Genomic DNA, 18,078 nt, shown 5'->3' with positions numbered 1-18,078 from the left:
TAGGTAACAGCCCCACCTAGGGGTAGATGTGTGTAGGTAACAGCCCCACCTAGGGGTAGATGTGTGTATGAAACAGCCCCACCTAGGGGTAGATGTGTGTATGAAACAGCCCCACCTAGGGGTAGATGTGTGTAGGTAACAGCCCCACCTAGGGGTAGATGTGTAGGTAACAGCCCCACCTAGGGGTAGATGTGTGTAGGTAACAGCCCCACCTAGGGGTAGATGTGTGTATGAAACAGCCCCACCTAGGGGTAGATGTGTGTAGGTAACAGCCCCACCTAGGGGTAGATGTGTGTAGGTAACAGCCCCACCTAGGGGTAGATGTGTAGGTAACAGCCCCACCTAGGGGTAGATGTGTGTAGGTAACAGCCCCACCTAGGGGTAGATGTGTGTATGAAACAGCCCCACCTAGGGGTAGATGTGTAGGTAACAGCCCCACCTAGGGGTAGATGTGTATGAAACAGCCCCACCTAGGGGTAGATGTGTGTATGAAACAGCCCCACCTAGGGGTAGATGTGTAGGTAACAGCCCCACCTAGGGGTAGATGTGTGTAGGTAACAGCCCCACCTAGGGGTAGATGTGTAGGTAACAGCCCCACCTAGGGGTAGATGTGTGTAGGTAACAGCCCCACCTAGGGGTAGATGTGTGTAGGTAACAGCCCCACCTAGGGGTAGATGTGTAGGTAACAGCCCCACCTAGGGGTAGATGTGTGTAGGTAACAGCCCCACCTAGGGGTAGATGTGTGTATGAAACAGCCCCACCTAGGGGTAGATGTGTGTATGAAACAGCCCCACCTAGGGGTAGATGTGTGTATGAAACAGCCCCACCTAGGGGTAGATGTGTGTATGAAACAGCCCCACCTAGGGGTAGATGTGTAGGTAACAGCCCCACCTAGGGGTAGATGTGTGTAGGTAACAGCCCCACCTAGGGGTAGATGTGTGTATGAAACAGCCCCACCTAGGGGTAGATGTGTGTATGAAACAGCCCCACCTATGGGTAGATGTGTGTATTTGGGAAAAGTGCTTCTGTTGTTGTTGGTGTGAAGTGTTTTAATTCTCTACACTGTGACTGGTGGCGTTAAATGCCAGCAGAGACAGAATTGAAGCACGTCAGTGTGTAAAATGTGTGTGTGCACGCGCGTGTGTGTTTGTGTGTGTGTCCTTAGCAGTGGAGGCTGCTGAGGGGAGGACGGCTCATAATAATGTCTGGAACGGAGTGCATGGAATGGAATCAAACACATAGAAACCACGTGTTTGATGTTGATACCATTCCACCTATTCCACTCCAGCCATTACCACGAGCCCGTCCTCCCCAATTAAGGTGCCACCAACCTCCTGTGGTCCGTAGGGGTGTGAAGGTGAGTAGTAAGTTGAACTCTGAGGAGAATGGGGATGCATGATGTCATCATGGCCCTCAGGGGGAAATCTGGGACAGCTCATTTGGCTGTGGCACTGATGAATCCTCCATCCATCTCTCTCCCCTGTATTTCTCTATCTCATAAGGCTATGTTTACAGAGGTTTAATGGTAGACTGTGAGACAGGAGTTTGTAGCCTGGCTGCATGAACGCACGCACGCACGCACGCACACACACACACACACACACACACACACACACACACACACACACACACACACACACACACACACATCCACTTCTCTCGGTTCAGATGCTATCATGAATCTGCATTATGGATCATCCAGGTGGTGTGTGTTTCGATACAGTATGAATGTGTTCTCATTCAGGTTGGCCTAATGAAACCCGTGGGACGGCCCATCACACACAGAGAAGTGCAATTTACCAGCCCCCCCCTTGTTGCTAAGCAATGGGTTACCAGGGCGATGGAGAGGCAGAGAGCGGAACTCCAGACAGGGGTTAGGCCAGCCGTGTGTGTGTGCTTCCTTTATGACACAACACCATAGGGGTGTAGGGAGCTATGATTATTTTATTTTATTGAACCCTTATTTTACCAGGTAAGATGACTGAGAACACGTTCTCATTTACAGCAACGCCCTGAGGAGAGGAGGGGGCTGTGTCTCTTTTTGTCTTCCCTGGGGTTTTGGTGTTGACCTCACATTCAGAGTCAAGACACTGACATTCCCTCGCCTCGCTGAGCACTTCCATTGTATGCGAAACATATAGGATGGTTGAACAATGACACATCGTTTTGAAAATGTGAGAGAGCATCTTTGTAGCGTTACAGTGGTTTATCAATTTCATCATACGTTCTTATTCTTACCACATTTACTGTGATATTACAATTAAATGTGATGTCCATCGTCATCACATACTAGACAACTAGCTTACAGATTGATGATGTGTAGATAGTGGATCTCTCACTCACTCACTCACTCACTCACTCACTCACTCACTCACTCACTCACTCACTCACTCACTCACTCACTCACTCACTCTCAGCCCAGTGGTCAAATGTTGTCTTAAGACACCAGCAACATACTAATCCAACACCCACAGTGACAGCCATTACATTTCAATCACACCCCTGTCATTTGCTTCCCATCATGGTTCAGAGGATGGCAATACATTAAAACCCCACCCTCACCACATCTACACACACACACACACCTCCCCCACCTCTAGTTAATATTCCCCCACCTAGAGGTTCAAAGGTGACAGGCTGGGATTGATTGTTCCTGGGGAACTGCATAGCTACAACCAGGGAGTACAATACATCACAAATAAAGTTTACATACAAAAAATACATCACACATCACAATCACAATACATTACATCACAATCACATCACATTACATCACAAATAAAGGTTACATACAAAAAATACATCACATTTCATCACAATACATCACAATACATCACAATACATTACATCACAATACATCACATTACATCACAAATAAAGGTTACATACAAAAAATACATCACATTTCATCACAATACATCACAATACATCACAATACATTACATCACAATACATCACAAATAAAGGTTACATACAAAAAATACATCACATTTCATCACAATACATCACATTACATCACAAATAAAGGTTACATACAAAAAAATACATCACATTTCATCACAATACATCACATTACATCACAAATAAAGGTTACATACAAAAAATACATCACATTTCATCACAATACATCACAAATAAAGGTTACATACAAAATACATCACATTTCATCACAATACCTCACATCACATTTCATCACAATACATCACATTACATTACATTACATCACAATACATCACAATAAATCACATCACATTACCAGAGAGTGGAGACCATTACCCAACAGCACTCCTATTGTGTCTGTATACACACTACAGTGTATATAATAACAGGAATTGTAGAGTTTATATACAGTAGGAACAAGCTGTGGCCTTATAGTGATTAATGTGATGTGATACAGTGGTGTTCTCATAGCAACAGAGAGAGAGAGGTTGAGGGTGTGGCTTTGTCTGTGGCTGTGGTGCCTCTTTGTCCTTACTATGCACTCCTCTACAGGAACAGAGATGCTCTCAGCGCTAGCACCTGGCTGTGTGCCTGTCTGTCTCTCTGCTTTTCTGTCTGTCTGACTGTATCTTTACAGGGAGGTTTTTCTGTCTGTCTGTCTGTCTGTCTGTCTGTCTGTCTGTCTGTCTGTCTGTCTGTCTGTCTGTCTGTCTGTCTGTCTGTCTGTCTGTCTGTCTGTCTGTCTGTCTTCACTTTAGTCAACCTATCTGTCTGTCTTTCAGTGGGCAAGTCTCACTACCTTGTATTTTGTACAATGGAAACCAATTGTCCCAATACCACCCCCCTCCCCATTGAAGAATACACAGTAGGTCTTGAAGGACCAGCTGTAGGCTATAGACTAGTTCTTGAAGGACCAGCTGTGGGCTATAGACTAGTTCTTGAAGGACCAGCTGTGGGCTATAGACTAGTTCTTGAAGGACCAGCTGTGGGCTATAGACTAGTTCTTGAAGGACCAGCTGTGGGCTATAGACTAGTTCTTGAAGGACCAGCTGTGGGCTATAGACTAGTTCTTGAAGGACCAGCTGTGGGCTATAGACTAGTTCTTGAAGGACCAGCTGTGGGCTATAGACTAGTTCTTGAAGGACCAGCTGTGGGCTACAGACTAGTTCTTGAAGGACCAGCTGTGGGCTATAGACTAGTTCTTGAAGGACCAGCTGTGGGCTATAGACTAGTTCTTGAAGGACCAGCTGTGGGCTATAGACTAGTTCTTGAAGGACCAGCTGTGGGCTATAGACTGTCTTGAAGGACCAGCTGTGGGCTATAGACTAGTTCTTGAAGGACCAGCTGTAGGCTATAGACTAGTTCTTGAAAGACCAGCTGTGGGCTATAGACTAGTTCTTGAAGGATTAGCTGTAGGTTACAGACTGTCTTGAAGGACCAGCTGTGGGCTATAGACTGTCTTGAAGGACCCGCTATGGGCTATAGACTGTCTTGAAGGACCAGCTGTGGGCTATAGGCTATGTCTTGAAGGACCAGCTGTGGGCTATAGGCTGTTTCTTGAAGGATTAGCTGTAGGTTACAGACTGTCTTGAAGGAGCAGCTGTAGGCTATAGACTGTCTTGAAGTACCAGCTGTAGGCTATAGACTAGTTCTTGAAGGACCAGCTGTGGGCTATAGACTGTCTTGAAGGACCAGCTGTAGGCTATAGACTAGTTCTTGAAGGACCAGCTGTAGGCTATAGACTAGTTCTTGAAGGACCAGCTGTAGGCTATAGACTGTCTTGAAGGACCAGCTGTAGGTTACAGACTGTCTTGAAGGACCAGCTGTGGGTTATAGACTAGTTCTTGAAGGACCAGCTGTGGGCTATAGACTGTCTTGAAGGACCAGCTGTGGGCTATAGACTAGTTCTTGAAGGACCAGCTGTGGGCTATAGACTGTCTTGAAGGATTAGCTGTAGGTTACAGACTGTCTTGAAGGACCAGCTGTGGGCTATAGACTGTCTTGAAGGACCAGCTATGGGCTATAGACTGTCTTGAAGGACCAGCTGTGGGCTATAGGCTATGTCTTGAAGGACCAGCTGTGGGCTATAGGCTGTTTCTTGAAGGATTAGCTGTAGGTTACAGACTGTCTTGAAGGAGCAGCTGTAGGCTATAGACTAGTTCTTGAAGGACCAGCTGTGGGCTATAGACTGTCTTGAAGGACCAGCTGTAGGCTATAGACTAGTTCTTGAAGGACCAGCTGTAGGCTATAGACTAGTTCTTGAAGGACCAGCTGTAGGCTATAGACTGTCTTGAAGGACCAGCTGTAGGCTATAGACTGTCTTGAAGGACCAGCTGTAGGTTACAGACTGTCTTGAAGGACCAGCTGTAGGCTATAGACTAGTTCTTGAAGGACCAGCTGTGGGTTACAGACTGTCTTGAAGGACCAGCTGTAGGCTATAGACTAGTTCTTGAAGGACCAGCTGTAGGTTACAGACTGTCTTGAAGGACCAGCTGTAGGCTATAGACTAGTTCTTGAAGGACCAGCTGTGGGTTACAGACTGTCTTGAAGGACCAGCTGTAGGCTATAGACTAGTTCTTGAAGGACCAGCTGTAGGTTACAGACTGTCTTGAAGGACCAGCTGTAGGCTATAGACTAGTTCTTGAAGGACCAGCTGTAGGCTATAGACTAGTTCTTGAAGGACCAGTTGTAGGCTATAGACTAGTTCTTGAAGGACCAGCTGTGGGCTATATACTGTCTTGAAGGACCAGCTGTGGGCTATAGACTGTCTTGAAGGACCAGCTGTAGGCTATAGACTGTGGAGTGTGTCAGGGCAGCCAGATGGTGCACAGGCATAATACACACACACACACAGAACACACACACACACACACACACACACACACCACACACACTTCCCTACTTTTTATTTTTGTCTCACAAAAACCGATACCAATAGTGAAAAAAAGACTCAGAAGTGAGTTGTGTTAGTAAAACCATTGAAAGATGAAGAGATTTTGCTGAAATACTGGCCCTCCTCTGGGAGGCTTTTGGACAGAAGTGGGGATGGAGGGAGGAGGGAGGAGGATGTGGGCAATATGGTGGCTTACCCCGCATTCCTTAAAAGAGTGTGTCACTGGTACAGATGATGTTCTTTGTGCTGATAAGATAGACAGGGATCAGGCTGATGTCAACAGAATGAGGATTTACAGTAATAGAGCACGTCCAGCTTGTAGTCCTAAAACCCTCTGTTTCGTTCAGCCATTCCTGCTGGATGAGGAACATTCATGGAGAATAAATAGAGAGATGCATACAACATCACATTACTGAGAGCCAGGATACTGTCTTAAACATCACATTACTGAGAGCCAGGATACTGTCTTCAACATGCAACATCACATTACTGAGAGCCAGGATACTGTTTTCAACATGCAACATCACATTACTGAGAGCCAGGATACTGTCTTCAACATCACATTACTGAGAGCCAGGATACTGTCTTCAACATCACATTACTGAGAGCCAGGATACTGTCTTCAACATCACATTACTGAGAGCCAGGATACTGTCTTCAACATCACATTACTGAGAGCCAGGATACTGTCTTCAACATGCAACATCACATTACTGAGAGCCAGGATACTGTCTTCAACATCACATTACTGAGAGCCAGGATACTGTCTCCAACATGCAACATCACATTACTGAGAGCCAGGATACTGTCTTCAACATCACATTACTGAGAGCCAGGATACTGTCTTCAACATCACATTACTGAGAGCCAGGATACTGTCTTCAACATCACATTACTGAGAGCCAGGATACTGTCTTCAACATGCAACATCACATTACTGAGAGCCAGGATACTGTTTTCAACATGCAACATCACATTACTGAGAGCCAGGATACTGTCTTCAACATGCAACATCACATTACTGAGAGCCAGGATACTGTCTTCAACATCACATTACTGAGAGCCAGGATACTGTCTTCAACATCACATTACTGAGAGCCAGGATACTGTCTTCAACATCACATTACTGAGAGCCAGGATACTGTCTTCAACATCACATTACTGAGAGCCAGGATACTGTCTTCAACATGTTAATACCATGGTAATCTAGACTATGCTCTAAAGGCCCCCTGGGGCAGGAGCTCCTCGTCAGCACAAGTGCCTCGGCTGCAAGTCACCTAGAAATCTACATCTAAACACCAGAATAAAGCGGGACATACTCCATACATACATCATGTATTTTATATACATATCCTGAGGACATGCAATGAAATGAGAGTGGTGCTTCTCCAATCCACATGCAACCACCCAGAAAGAGCCATCATCCTTTTGGATTAAATTGGTGTAATATTGAATTGGTCACCAGGTGGCGCCATGGTATAGCAACAGGAACTATAGGAGGGAGAGGCTGTGTAAAAAAAAAAAAAACATACCCAGAATTGAACCACAACATATTGTGTTGGAAATGGGGAAAGGAGTAGTTTTGTGAGGGTTGTTAGACAATGCAGAGCAGGTCGATGTTCTCTCTCCTTAGTGAGTGGGTCAATGAGTAGGTGCTCCTTGGTTCAGATGATGTGATTCCAAACAGGAAGGACTGGGTGAGAGAAGGGATCCTTCTGTATGTGTTTCAGATGGGACATTAAAAAGGGTGTGCTGACACTACGTGGTCACTAAAGATCCCATGGAACTTATTGTAAGAGTAGGGGCGTTAACCCCGGTGTCCTGGCTAAATTCACAATCTAGCCTTCGTACAATCATCTCCAGCTTCCAATTGGCTCATTCATCCCTTCTCTTCTTCCCTGTAACTCTTCCTCAGGTCATTTCTGTAAAAGAGAATATGTTCTCAGTCAACATACCTGGTAAAATAAGTAAATAAATGTACTGTCTGTGTGTGTTTTAAGAGGGTGAAATGGTGCTCTATTCTATTAGAATACAAAGTTGCCAGTGAACTGATCTAATCCCCATTGCTCTCTTTGCCAGCATTGCTTTCAGCACCGTGGACAGGGCTTAACATTCAAATCCACACAGCATTTTACATTTAAGTGTGGGGTCATGTTCAAGTCAGTAGGATACAATACAAAACCCTGTCTATGGTGCTGAAATAAACCTGCCAACATTCAGTCGGAAAGGAGGGTCTTTAGTCTTTACTGTCATATTTCAGAACAAAAACCTAGATGAATGCTAGCTTATGTAAGATTTAGTAATGTTTTGATTCATGTTATGCTGCAATAAATTTCTCTCTCTCTATATATACAGTTGAAGTCGGAAGTTTACATACACTTAGGTTAGAGTCATTAAAACTCGTTTTCAACCACTCCACACATTTCTTGTTGACAAACTATAGTGCATGACACATAGTCATTTTTCCAACAATTGTTTACAGACAGATTATTTCACATAATTCACTGTATCACAATTCCAGTGGTTCAGAAGTTTACATACACCAAGTTAACTGTGCCTTTAAACATCTTAGAAAATTCCATGATGTCATGGCTTTAGAAGCTGCTAATTGACATAATTTGAGTCAATTGGAGGTGTACCTGTGGATGTATTTCAAGGCCTACCTTCAAACTCAGTGCCTCTTTGCTTGACATCATGGGAAAACTAAAGAAATCAGCCAAGACCTCAGAAAAAAATTGTAGACCTCCACAATCTGGTTCATCCTTGGGAGCAATTTCCATACGCCTGAAGGTACCATGTTCATCTGTACAAACAATACTACGCAAGTATAAACACCATGGAACCACGCAGCCATCATAACGCTCAGGAAGAGACGCGTTCTGTCTTTTAGAGATGAACTTACTTTGGTGCGAAAACTGCAAATCAATCCCAGAACAACAGGAAAGGACCTTGTGAAGATGCTGGAGGAAACAGGTACAAAAGTATCTATATCCACAGTAAAACGAGTTCTATATCGACATAACCTGAAAGGCCACACAGCAAGGAAGAAGCTACTGCTCCAAAACCGCTATAAAAAAGCCAGACTACGGTTTGCAACTGCACATGGGGACAAAGATCGTACTTTTTGGAAAAATGTCCTCTGGTCTGATGAAACAAAAATATAGCTGTTTGGCCATTATGACCATCGTTATGTTTGGAGGAATAAGGGGGAAGCTTGCAAGCCGAAGAACACCATCCCAACCGTGAAGCACGGGGGTGGCAGCATCATGTTGTAGGGTTGCTGCAGATGGAATTGGTGCACTTCACAAAATAGATGGCATCATGAGGGAGGAAAATGAGGTAGATATATTGAAGCAACATCTCAAGACATCAGTCAGGAAGTTAAAGCTTGTTCGCAAATGGGTCTTTTAAATGGACAATGACCCCAAGCATACTTCCAGAGTTGTGGCAAAATGGCATTAAGGACAACAAAGTCAAGGTATTGGAGTGGCCATCACAAAGCCCTGACCTCAATCCTATAGAAAATGTGTGGGCAGAACTGAAAAAGTGTGTGCGAGTAAGGAGGCCTACAAACCTGACTCGGTTACACCAGCTCTGTCAGTAGGAATGGGCCAAAATTCACCCAATTTATTGTGGGAAGCTTGTGGAAGGCTACCCGAAATGTTTGACCCAAGTTGAACAGTTTAAAGGCAGTGCTACCAAATGCTGATTGAATGTATGTTAACTTCTGACCCACTGGGAATGTGATGAAAGAAATAAAAGCTGAAATAAATCATTCTCTCTACTATTATTCAGGCATTTCACATTCTTAAAATAAAGTGGTGATCCTAACTGACCTAAAACAGGGAATTTTTACTAGGATTAAATGTCAGGAATTGTGAAAAACTGAGTTTAAATGTATTTGGCTAAGGTGTATGTAAACTTCCAAATTCAACTGTATGCCATTTAGCAGACACTTTTATCCAAAGCGATTTACAGTCATGCTTGCATACATTTTGCACGTGGGTGGTCCCGGGAATTGAACTCCCTACCCTGGCAGTACAGGTGCCATTCCCTACCAGCTGAGCTACAAAGGACAACATGCCATGAACGCTACATCGGTGCTACCCAGAAGGATTCTCTCTTTGTGAGAATGAATATTGTATTCACTGTTCTGTTCCTAACAGTGGCTTTTGAAGTGCTAGCCGCATACTAGAGTAGCTGAGATTATTCTAATGTAGGAGGACATAGTTGGCTATGGAAGAAGAAATCACAGATCTCTATGTCAATGGATTGTACTAATACATCAGTTGATGTCCTTTACTTATTCCAGTCCTGTATTTAGATGGTAGTGTTATGGTGTGAATACAGAGGTATATTCTCTGAATGTGTGGGAGTGCAGCCGTTTCTAATAAGGCTTTTGACATCCCCATGATTGTAATGATAATTATGACTACCCCTCTCTGCTTGATGAACTCTCGCCCCTCCTCTTCCTCTCCACCCTTTTCTCTCCTTTCTCTCTATCCCCCTTTCTGCTCCTCCTCCTTTAGTCGGTCTTGTTCTATGGTGTCATGACATTATTGACATTAATGTAGATATCAGTGCCCCTGCTTCTCAGCTGAAAAGGAGACACAAGACTGATTTATCACATGGACTTTCACTGAATACAATGAGACTGAATAGGGTTGAGGAGGGATGTCTGAATATAATGAGACTGAATAGGGTTGAGGAGGGGTGTCTGAATATAATGAGACTGAATAGGGTTGAGGAGGGGTGTCTGAATATAATGAGACTGAATAGGGTTGAGGAGTGGTGTCTGAATACAATGAGACTGAATAGGGTTGAGGAGGGGTGTCTGAATATAATGAGACTGAATAGAGTTGAGGAGGGGTGTCTGAATATAATGAGACTGAATAGGGTTGAGGAGGGGTGTCTGAATATAATGAGACTGAATAGGGTTGAGCAGGGGTGTCTGAATATAATGAGACTGAATAGGGTTGAAGAGGGGTGTCTGAATATAATGAGACTGAATAGGGTTGAGGAGGGGTGTCTGGATACAATGAGACTGAATAGGAATGAGGAGGGGTGTGTCTGGAACTACACACTATTGTTTTACCATGTAGCGATGTAGCTAACTACTGGAACTACACACTACTGTTTTACCATGTAGCGATGTAGCTAACTACTGGAACTACACACTACTGTTTTACCATGTAGCGATGTAGCTAACTACTGGAACTACACACTACTGTTTTACCATGTAGCGATGTAGCTAACTACTGGAACTACACACTACTGTTTTACCATGTAGCGATGTAGCTAACTACTGGAACTACACACTACTGTTTTACCATGTAGCGATGTAGCTAACTACTGGAACTACACACTACTGTTTTACCATGTAGCGATCTAGCTAACTACTGGAACTACACACTACTGTTTTACCATGTAGCGGTGTAGCTAACTACTGGAGCTACACACTACTGTTTTACCATGTAGCGATGTAGCTAACTACTGGATCTACACACTACTGTTTTACCATGTAGCGATGTAGCTAACTACTGGATCTACACACTACTGTTTTACCATGTAGCGATGTAGCTAACTACTGGATCTACACACTACTGTTTTACCATGTAGCGATGTAGCTAACTACTGGAACTACACACTACTGTTTAACCATGTAGCAGTGTAGCTAACTACTGGATCTACACACTACTGTTTTACCATGTAGCGATGTAGCTAACTACTGGAACTACACACTACAGTTTTTTTCCAAAAAACAGACTTGCCTAATTCTCACTTGAAAGATATCGTTTTGGGTTCATTAGACTAAATTAAACATTCAGTTAACATCTGACTCCAAAGTGATCTGTTCTTGCAATTTGTATTCTATGAAATGTCAGATTCACTGTAGATATGATAACTTTCCAGAAAAGTAATTTGGATGTAACTTTAGTTAATTCAACTATATTTTTCTTAAGGCTAGCTTTAGTGTAGCTTAATTTCTTCCAGTGTGAAGTAATCGGTAGCTTGCTAAACTATATTTTCAGAGTAGCTTCCCCAACACTGGTTGGGTGTGAGTGTGTAGGATGTATGAGTTAATGCCAGTGTGTAGTAGCTAGGTCCAGCTGGGGCTGTCTGGTAGGCACAGACACATTATGGCCATCACCAGTGCTGCGTCACCTATCCAGCCAACACACACTTACATGACTCTATACTCAAAGCATGTGGACATACAAACATTTTGAAACCTACATATGTGGGCAAACCATATGTAACTGTACAGTACATACGCATGAAATAATAATGCCGCGTTTAGTTTTTAAACACACACACACCATTATAAATATATGACTATTTTCCTGTTTGGCTGGGGAATTGTAATGCAGGTAATTTCATACTATTCGTAAAATTTATACACTGCTTTATTTTTTTCATGGCTCTAGGTAAAGTGTTGTGTTCAGTAACAGAGGAGTCTAACGTGTGTGTGTGTGCTCGAGCTGTGAAATCAGCAGCAGACTGTACCATTTTACTCCATTGTAAGGGGGAAGGAGTATTTACCAGAGATTTCCTGTGTCTCCTGTGTCCCCATCGGTTCGAAGCACATGGTTCTTTCCGCTTTCCAACCAAACGACAGTAAGCAGTGCTCTCAGCCACCGTATTCCCCCCCCCCTCTCTATTTGGGATAACTGACAGACAGATCCCAAACCTGAAGCTTCTCACAGCAGCTGGATCTCTCTTTCTCTCTCTCTCTCTCTCTCTCTCTCTCTCTCTCTCTCTCTCTCTCTCTCGGGGCTGTCAGCTTACCTCTGGTGGCGTGTATCAGACCCGCCCCCTCTCTCTCTCTCTCTTTCGCTCTCTCTCTCTCTCGCTCTCTCCCTATCTCTCCCTCTTTCTATCCACACACAAACACACAGTCCAAACATCAGATGCAGAGTTCCGGGGAGTGGGGATCTGAATGTAGATCAGGACCAGTTCATATGTGGTGATGGTCGTAGCTGGAGGCATAGAGGACTAGTGGCTACACCTCTCTCTTTCTCTCTTCTTTCCTTCCTCCTCCTCTGCTTTCCCACAGAGTTGTGGGAGCAGACGGCTCGGCTCCAACGTCTTCCTGCTCTCGTTCAGCCCGCTGGGAATCAATTTATTTTAACCCTTCGCTGGCGCTACTGCTCTTTGGGACTCTGGGAGTCTTTGGGGGAATTTTAAAGGAGGTTTGGGTTGATTTTGTCTGGAATCACTGTAGTAGGAGGTAGCAGGCAGCCATGGCGCACGCCGCTGCCCACATTAAGAAGTCCAGAGTGGAGCTAGTGGAGCAGCAGGGTCCTGACCTGAAGGCTCTGGAGAAAGCCCGTCAGAGGAGGATACGTTCCCGGGAACGGGCCGAGCGCAAACGCAAGGTAAGTGGATAGGCAGCTCGGTACCCATAATGCTTTGCCTTCACCTGCCCATTCTCACATCCAACACCTCCTGATCATTACCTTCCACACAGTCACATACCTTCTCACCCGTAATCAACCACATCATCCAGGTATGAGGAGAAATACCCATCTTCCATCATTCCACCCATCTTCCATGTCTAAACCACCATCTACACCACCACCATCTACACCTCCACCACCACCATCTACACCACCACTATCTACAACCCCATCTACACCACCACCATCTACACCTCCACCATCATCTACACCACCATCTACACCACCACAATCTTCAGCACTATCTACACCACCACCACCATCTACACCACCACCATCTACACCACCACCACCACCATCTACACCACCACCACTACTATCTACAGTACCACTATCTACACCACCACCATCTACACCACCACCACCACGTACACCACCATCTACACCACCACCACCATTTACACCACCACCACCATCTAAACATCCACCACAACCAACTACAGCACCACCATCTACACCACCACTATCTACAACCCCATCTACACCACCACCATCTACACCTCCACCATCATCTACACCACCATCTACACCACCACAATCTTCAGCACTATCTACACCACCACCACCATCTACACCACCACTATCTACACCACCATCTACACCTCCATCATCTACACCACCACCACTATCTACACCTCCACCATCTACAACACCACCACCATCTACACACCCACCACCACTATCTACACCACCACCATCTACACTACCACCATCTACACCACCACCACCACCTACACCACCACCACCATCTACACCACCACCTACACCACCACCACCATGTTCACCACCCCCACCATCTACACCACCATCTACACCACCACCACCATTTACCCCACCATCTCCACCACCACCACAATCTACACCACCACCACCACCATCTACACCACCACCACCATTTACCCCACCATCTCCACCACCACCACAATCTACACCACCACCACCATCATCTACACCACCACCATCTACACCACTACTACTTTCTACACCACCACCACCATCTACACCACCACCATTTACACCACCACTATCTACACCACCACCACCATTTACACCACCACTATCTACATCATTACCAGCAGCATCTACACCACCATCTACACCACCACCATCTACACCACTACCATCTACACCACCACCACCATCTACACACCAACTATCTACACCACCACCATCTACACCACCACCACCACCATCTACACCACCACCATTTACACCACCACCATTTACACCACCACTATCTACACCACCATCACCACCACCATCTACACCACCACCACAATCTACACCACCATTTACACCACCACAATCTACACCACCACTAACTACACCACCACCACCATCTACACCACCACCATCTACACCAACACCACCATCTATACCACCATCTACACCACCATCTACACCACCACCACCTACACCACCACCACTATCTACACCACCACCATTTACACTACCATCACTATCTACACCACCACCATCTACACCAACACCACCACCATACCACCATCTACACCACCATCTACACCACCACCATCTATACCACCATCTACACCACCAAAATCTACACCACCACCACCATCTACACCACCAACATCTACACCACCACTATCTACACCACCATCTACACCACCACCATCTACACCACCTCCACCCCATCTACACCACCATCTACACCACCACCTACACCACCACCACCATGTTCACCACCCCCACCATCTACACCACCATCTACACCACCACCACCATTTACCCCACCATCTCCACCACCACCACAATCTACACCACCACCACCACCATCTACACCACCACCACCATTTACCCCACCATCTCCACCACCACCACAATCTACACCACCACCACCATCATCTACACCACCACCATCTACACCACTACTACTTTCTACACCACCACCACCATCTACACCACCACCATTTACACCACCACTATCTACACCACCACCACCATTTACACCACCACTATCTACATCATTACCAGCAGCATCTACACCACCATCTACACCACCACCATCTACACCACTACCATCTACACCACCACCACCATCTACACACCAACTATCTACACCACCACCATCTACACCACCACCACCACCATCTACACCACCACCATTTACACCACCACCATTTACACCACCACTATCTACACCACCATCACCACCACCATCTACACCACCACCACAATCTACACCACCATTTACACCACCACAATCTACACCACCACTAACTACACCACCACCACCATCTACACCACCACCATCTACACCAACACCACCATCTATACCACCATCTACACCACCATCTACACCACCACCACCTACACCACCACCACTATCTACACCACCACCATTTACACTACCATCACTATCTACACCACCACCATCTACACCAACACCACCACCATACCACCATCTACACCACCATCTACACCACCACCATCTATACCACCATCTACACCACCAAAATCTACACCACCACCACCATCTACACCACCAACATCTACACCACCACTATCTACACCACCATCTACACCACCACCATCTACACCACCTCCACCCCATCTACACCACCATCTACACCACCATCTACACCCCCACCATCATCTACACCACCACCACCACCATCTATACCAACACCACCATGTACATCACCAGCATCTACACCACCATCTACACCACCACCATCTACACCACCATCTACACCACCACCATCTACAACACCACCACTATCTACACCTCCACCACCATCTACACCACCACCACAACCATCTATACCACCATCAATACCACCACCACCTACACCACCACCATATACACCACCACCACCATCTACACCACCACCATCTACACCACCACCACCACCTACACCACCGCCACCACTTTCACCACCACCACCATCTACACCACCACCACCATTTACACCACCACCACAATCTAAACATCCACCACAACCAACTACAGCACCACCACAATCTACACCACCATCTACACCACCACTATCTACACCACCACCATCTACACCACCACCACCACCTACACCACCACCACCATCTACACCACCACCTACACCACCACCACCATCTACACCACCCCCACCATCTACACCACCCCCACCATCTACACCACCATCTACACCACCACCACCATTTACCCCACCATCTCCACCACCACCACAATCTACACCACCACCACCATCTACACCACCACCACCATTTACCCCACCATCTCCACCACCACCACAATCTACACCACCACCACCATCATCTACACCACCACCATCTACACCACTACTACTTTCTACACCACCACCATCTACACCACCACCACCATCTACACCAACACCACCATCTACACCACCACCATTTACACCACCAGTATCTACACCACCACCACCATTTACACCACCACTATCTACATTACCAGCAGCATCTACACCACCATCTACACCACCACCATCTACACCACCACCACCATCTACACACCAACTATCTACACCATCACCATCTACACCACCACCACCATCTACACCACCACATCTACACCACCACCATTTACACCACCACCATCTACATCATTACCAGCAGCATCTACACCACCACCACCATCTACACCACCACCATCTACACCACCACCATTTACACCACCACTATCTACACCATCACCACCACCGTCTACACCACCACCACAATCTACACCACCATTTACACCACCACAATCTACACAACCATCACCATCTACATCACCACCATCTACACCAACACCACCATCTATACCACCATCTACACCACCATCTACACCACCACCACCATGTATACCACCAGCACCATCTATACCACCACCACCTACACCACCACCACCATCTACACACCAACTATCTACACCACCACCATCTACACCACCACCACCACCATCTACACCACCACATTTACACCACCACCATCTACACCACCACCATTTACACCACCACCATCTACACCACCACCATTTACACCACCACCATTTACACCACCACTATCTACACCACCATCACCACCACCGTCTACACCACCACCACAATCTACACCACCATTTATACCACCACAATCTACACCACCACTAACTACACCACCACCACCATCTACACCACCACCATCTACACCACCACCATCTACACCAACACCACCATCTATACCACCATCTACACCACCATCTACACCACCACCACCATGTATACCACCACCACCATCTATACCACCACCACCTACACCACCACCACCATCTACACCACCACCATTTACACTACCATCACTATCTACACCACCACCACACCATCTACACCAACACCACCACCATACCACCATCTACACCACCATCTACACCACCACCACCATCTATACCACCACCATTTACACCACCACTATCTACACCACCACCACCATTTACACCACCACTATCTACATCATTACCAGCAGCATCTACACCACCATCTACACCACTACCATCTACACCACCACCACCATCTACACACCAACTATCTACACCACCACCATCTACACCACCACCACCATCTACACCACCACCATTTACACCACCACCATCTACATCATTACCAGCAGCATCTACACCACCACCACCATCTACACCACCACCATTTACACCACCACTATCTACACCACCATCACCACCACCGTCTACACCACCACCACAATCTAGACCACCATTTACACCACCACAATCTACACAACCACCACCATCTACACCACCACCATCTACACCACCACCATCTACACCAA

At 46.0% G+C, this 18,078-nt stretch overlaps 1 protein-coding gene across 22 annotated transcripts in view; it reads left to right on the top strand.

Moving 5' to 3' along the window:
• The window catches only part of ank2b (ankyrin 2b, neuronal), a 328,402-nt gene that overhangs the window by 155,785 nt on the left and 154,539 nt on the right, over window positions 1–18,078 (top strand). For 11 of the 22 annotated variants that reach the window (XR_014392867.1, XR_014392870.1, XR_014392869.1 and 8 more), the window contains exon 1: window positions 12,624–13,212. The exons of 2 other annotated variants lie outside the window; for them this stretch is intronic. Coding sequence is in view for 15 of the 20 variants with exons in the window: in XM_045721528.2 (XP_045577484.2) it covers window positions 13,078–13,212 (135 nt within the window). In the remaining 5 variants the exon portion in view is untranslated. Of the gene's footprint in view, window positions 1–12,622; window positions 13,213–18,078 lie in introns of those variants that run through there. 9 more of the 22 variants (XM_082977382.1, XM_082977381.1, XM_082977384.1 and 6 more) reach the window with 7 other exon arrangements.

The sequence above is a fragment of the Salmo salar genome, chromosome 07 (assembly GCF_965601325.2).
Source record: "Salmo salar chromosome 07, fSalSal1, whole genome shotgun sequence".
NCBI lineage: Eukaryota > Metazoa > Chordata > Actinopteri > Salmoniformes > Salmonidae > Salmo > Salmo salar.
This window is presented reverse-complemented; position numbering and strand designations above follow the sequence as displayed.